The sequence below is a fragment of the Sphaeramia orbicularis genome, unplaced genomic scaffold (genome assembly GCF_902148855.1).
Source record: "Sphaeramia orbicularis unplaced genomic scaffold, fSphaOr1.1, whole genome shotgun sequence".
Classification (NCBI taxonomy): domain Eukaryota; kingdom Metazoa; phylum Chordata; class Actinopteri; order Kurtiformes; family Apogonidae; genus Sphaeramia; species Sphaeramia orbicularis.
The window spans coordinates 122,833-128,108 of NW_021941632.1; the positions used below are offsets into that span (position 1 = coordinate 122,833).

A 5,276-nucleotide genomic window follows, 5' to 3' on the forward strand; every position below is an offset into this window, starting at 1 on the left:
GGTGGGCGTGTCCTAAAGGAGTCACCTGGTGGGAATGTCCTGCAGGAGTCACCTGGTGGGCGTGTCCTGCAGGAGTCACCTAGTGGGAGTGTCCTAAAGGAGTCACCTGGTGGGAGTGTCCTAAAGGAGTCACCTGATGGGCGTGTCCTGCAGGAGTCACCTGGTGGGAGTGTCCTAAAGGAGTCACCTGGTGGGAGTGTCCTAAAGGAGTCACCTGGTGGGCGTGTCCTAAAGGAGTCACCTGATGGGCGTGTCCTAAAGGAGTCACCTGGTGGGAGTGTCCTAAAGGAGTCACCTGGTGGGAGTGTCCTAAAGGAGTCACCTGATGGGCGTGTCCTGCAGGAGTCACCTGGTGGGAGTGTCCTAAAGGAGTCACCTGGTGGGAGTGTCCTAAAGGAGTCACCTGGTGGGAGTGTCCTAAAGGAGTCACCTGGTGGGCGTGTCCTAAAGGAGTCACCTGGTGGGAGTGTCCTAAAGGAGTCACCTGGTGGGCGTGTCCTAAAGGAGTCACCTGGTGGGAATGTCCTGCAGGAGTCACCTGGTGGGCGTGTCCTGCAGGAGTCACCTAGTGGGAGTGTCCTAAAGGAGTCACCTGGTGGGAGTGTCCTAAAGGAGTCACCTGATGGGCGTGTCCTGCAGGAGTCACCTGGTGGGAGTGTCCTAAAGGAGTCACCTGGTGGGAGTGTCCTAAAGGAGTCACCTGGTGGGCGTGTCCTAAAGGAGTCACCTGATGGGCGTGTCCTAAAGGAGTCACCTGGTGGGAGTGTCCTAAAGGAGTCACCTGGTGGGAGTGTCCTAAAGGAGTCACCTGGTGGGAGTGTCCTAAAGGAGTCACCTGGTGGGCGTGTCCTAAAGGAGTCACCTGGTGGGAGTGTCCTAAAGGAGTCACCTGGTGGGCGTGTCCTAACCTGTTTGAAATCTGGGACTGGAAACATGTGTTCGATCCTGGACAGTAGCTCTGACAGCAGACACTGGAGCGCCGCCTCGAACCGCTGGTCGAACACGTCCTGTTGGACCACAAAGACACACAGCACACGTCACAACAAACAAACAAACAAGTAAACAAAGCACACGTAACAACAAACAAACAAACAAAGCATATGTTAAAACAAACAAAGCACATGTTAAAACAAACAAACAAACAAAGCACACGTCACAACAAACAAACAAACAAAGCACACGTCACAACAAACAAACAAACAAAGAAAGCACACGTCACAACAAACAAACAAAGCACACGTCACAACAAACAAACAAACAAAGCACACGTCACAACAAACAAACAAAGCACACGTCACAACAAACAAACAAAGCACACGTCACAACAAACAAAGGATGCATTACAACAAACACACACACACAAAGCACATGTTACAACTAACACACACCAACCCCAGGTCCACCCCAGGTCCACTCCAGGTCCACCCCAACCCACTCCAGGTCCACCCCAGCCCACCCCAGGTCCACTCCAGGTCCACCCCAGGGCCACTCCAGGTCCACCCCAGCCCACTCCAGGTCCACTCCAGGTCCACTCCAGGTCCACCCCAGCCCACCCCAGGTCCACCCCAGGTCCACCCCAGGGCCACTCCAGGGCCACTCCAGGTCCACCCCAGGTCCACTCCAGGGCTGACCTGCAGGAGGTGCTGTCTGTCCGTCTGACCACAGCGGAGTCTGTCCATCAGGACGGAGAGAGACTGACAGCACTGGGAGACGTCTGCATCCACCTGACCACCGACCAACCACAAAACACACACAGGTTACAGCCACGCCCCCTGGCCACACCCCCTGGCCACACTCCCTGGCCACGCCCTCGCCCCCTGGCCACACCCCCCGGCCACGCCCAGCCACTCATCTGATGCTCACCGCTGCCTCGGACACCGTCCACATCTCGTTGTGGGGGGCGTGGTCAACCCGTGGGCCGTCGTCACAGAGGGTCACCTGAGGAGAGGACACGCCCTCATCATGGTGCACATGTGCGTGTGGTGAACGGTGCCGGTACCCGTACCCGTACCCACCTTGGCCCTCAGAGCCAGCAGCAGCAGAGTCCTCTGTCGACCCGTCAGCAGCTGAGGGACCGCATCCGTTACCATAGAGATAAAGGCCTCCAGCATCCCATAGTGCCGAGCGCCCGGCCGCCGAGCCACCTGCCACACAGCCGCCGTCAGCAGGCGAAGGGGCGGGACGAAGAGACGAAGAGACGAGAGAGGGAGGGGCGACGCTGAGGAGATACCAGAGGAAAACGAATAATCAATGAGATACAGATAATCCACCACAGGAGACCGAGAACTGACCCTTAACTGTCCACCTTTAACCCTTAAAGACCCTTAACTGTCCACCTTTAACCTTTAAAGACCCTTAAATGTCCACCTTTAACCCTTAAAGACCCTTAAATGTCCACCTTTAACCCTTAAAGACCCTTAACTGTCCACCTTTAACCCTTAAAGACCCTTAACTGTCCACCTTTAACCTTTAAAGACCCTTAACTGTCCACCTTTAACCTTTAAAGACCCTTAACTGTCCACCTTTAACCCTTAAAGACCCTTAATAACTGTCCACCTTTAACCCTTAAAGACACTTAACTGTCCACCTTTAACCCTTAAAGACCCAAACGTCCACCTTTAACCCTTAAAGACACTTAACTGTCCACCTTTAACCCTAAAAGACACTTAACTGTCCACCTTTAACCCTTAAAGACCCAAACGTCCATCTTTAACCCTTAAAGACACTTAACTGTCCACCTTTAACCCTTAAAGACTCTTAACTGTCCAACTTTAACCCTCAAAGACACTTAACTGTCCACCTTTAACCCTTAAAGACCCTTAACTGTCCACCTTTAACCTTTAAAGACACTTAACTGTCGTCCTTTAACCCTTAAAGACCCTTAACTGTCAACCTTTAACCCTTAAAGACCCTTAACTGTCCACCTTTAACCTTTAAAGACCCTTAACTGTCCACCTTTAACCCTTAAAGACCCTTAACTGTCCACCTTTAACCCTTAAAGACCCTTAACTGTCCACCTTTAACCCTTAAAGACTGTTAACTGTCCACCTTTAACCCTTAAAGACCCAAACGTCCACCTTTAGCCCTTAAAGACCCAAATGTCCACCTTTAACCCTTAAAGACACTTAACTGTCCACCTTTAACCCTTAAAGACACTTAACTGTCCACCTTTAACTCTTAAAGACCCAAGCGTCCACCTTTAACCCTTAAAGACCCAAACGTCCACCTTTAACCCTTAAAGACCCTTAACTGTCCACCTTTAACCCTTAAAGACCCTTAACTGTCAACCTTTAACCCTTAAAGACCCTTAACTGTCAACCTTTAAGCCTTAAAGACCCTTAACTGTCCACCTTTAACCTTTAAAGACCCTTAACTGTCCACCTTTAACCCTTAAAGACACTTAACTGTCCACCTTTAACCCTTAAAGACCCTTAACTGTCCACCTTTAACCCTTAAGGACACTTAACTGTCCACCTTTAACCTTTAAAGATCCTTAACTGTCCACCTTTAACCCTTAAAGACCCTTAACTGTCCACCTTTAACCCATAAAAACCCTTAACTGTCCACCTTTAACCCTTAAAGACCCTTAACTGTCCACCTTTAACCTTTAAGGACCCTTAACTGTCTACCTTTAACCCTTAAAGACCTTTAACTGTCCACCTTTAACCCTTAAAGACCCTTAACTGTCCACCTTTAACCCTTAAAGACCCTTAACTGTCCACCTTTAACTCTTAAAGACACTTAACTGTCCACCTTTAACCCTTAAAGACCCTTAACTGTCCACCTTTAACCTTTAAAGACCCTTAAGTGTCCACCTTTAACCCTTAAAGACACTTAACTGTCCACCTTTAACCCTTAAAGACCCAAACGTCAACCTTTAACCCTTAAAGACACTTAACTGTCAACCTTTAACCCTTAAAGACCCAAACGTCCACCTTTAACCTTTAAAGACCCTTAACTGTCCACCTTTAACCCTTAAAGACCCTTAACTGTCCACCTTTAACCCATAAAGACCCTTAACTGTCAACCTTTAACCCTTAAAGACCCTTAACTGTCCACCTTTAACCTTTAAAGACCCTTAACTGTCCACCTTTAACCCTTAAAGACCCTTAACTGTCCACCTTTAACCCTTAAAAACCCTTAACTGTCCACCTTTAACCCTTAAAGACCCTTAACTGTCCACCTTTAACTCTTAAAGACACTTAACTGTCCACCTTTAACCCTTAAAGACCCTTAACTGTCCACCTTTAACCTTTAAAGACCCTTAACTGTCCACCTTTAACCTTTAAAGACCCTTAAGTGTCCACCTTTAATCCTTAAAGACACTTAACTGTCCACCTTTAACCCTTAAAGACCCAAACGTCAACCTTTAACCCTTAAAGACACTTAACTGTCAACCTTTAACCCTTAAAGACCCAAACGTCCACCTTTAACCTTTAAAGACCCTTAACTGTCCACCTTTAACCCTTAAAGACCCTTAACTGTCCACCTTTAACCTTTAAAGACCCTTAACTGTCTACCTTTAACCCTTAAAGACACTTAACTGTCCACCTTTAACCCTTAAAGACCCAAACATCCACCTTTAACCCTTAAAGACACTTAACTGTCCACCTTTAACCCTTAAAGACACTTAACTGTCCACCTTTAACACTTAAAAACCCAAACGTCCACCTTTAACCCTTAAAGACACTTAACTGTCCACCTTTAACCCTTTAAGACACTTAACTGTCCACCGTTAACCCTTAAAGACCCTTAACTGTCCACCTTTAACCCTTAAAAACCGTTAACTGTCCACCTTTAACCCTTAAAGACCCAAACGTCCACCTTTAACCCTTAAAGACCCAAATGTCCACCTTTAACCCTTAAAGACACTTAACTGTCCACCTTTAACCCTTTAAGACACTTAACTGTCCACCGTTAACCCTTAAAGACCCTTAACTGTCCACCTTTAACCCTTAAAGACCCTTAACTGTCCACCTTTAACCTTTAAAGACCCTTAAGTGTCCACCTTTAACCCTTAAAGACACTTAACTGTCCACCTTTAACCCTTAAAGACCCAAATGTCAACCTTTAACCCTTAAAGACACTTAACTGTCAACCTTTAACCCTTAAAGACCCAAACGTCCACCTTTAACCTTTAAAGACCCTTAACTGTCCACCTTTAACCCTTAAAGACCCTTAACTGTCCACCTTTAACCCATAAAGACCCTTAACTGTCAACCTTTAACCCTTAAAGACCCTTAACTGTCCACCTTTAACCTTTAAAGACCCTTAAC

General features: G+C 47.4%; 1 protein-coding gene across 1 annotated transcript in view; it reads right to left on the reverse strand.

Moving 5' to 3' along the window:
* The window catches only part of LOC115416622 (zinc finger protein ZFMSA12A-like), a 43,553-nt gene extending 41,275 nt beyond the window's left edge, over positions 1 to 2,278 (reverse strand). Inside the window, exons 1-4 of the mRNA XM_030130459.1 lie at positions 2,016 to 2,278; positions 1,864 to 1,938; positions 1,632 to 1,724; positions 909 to 1,007 (exon numbers count right to left, since the gene is read on the reverse strand). Coding sequence (XP_029986319.1) covers positions 909 to 1,007; positions 1,632 to 1,724; positions 1,864 to 1,938; positions 2,016 to 2,111 — 363 coding nt within the window. The 5' untranslated portion in view covers positions 2,112 to 2,278. The remainder of the gene's footprint in view (positions 1 to 908; positions 1,008 to 1,631; positions 1,725 to 1,863; positions 1,939 to 2,015) is intronic.
* Between the last annotated feature and the right edge of the window lie 2,998 nt (positions 2,279 to 5,276).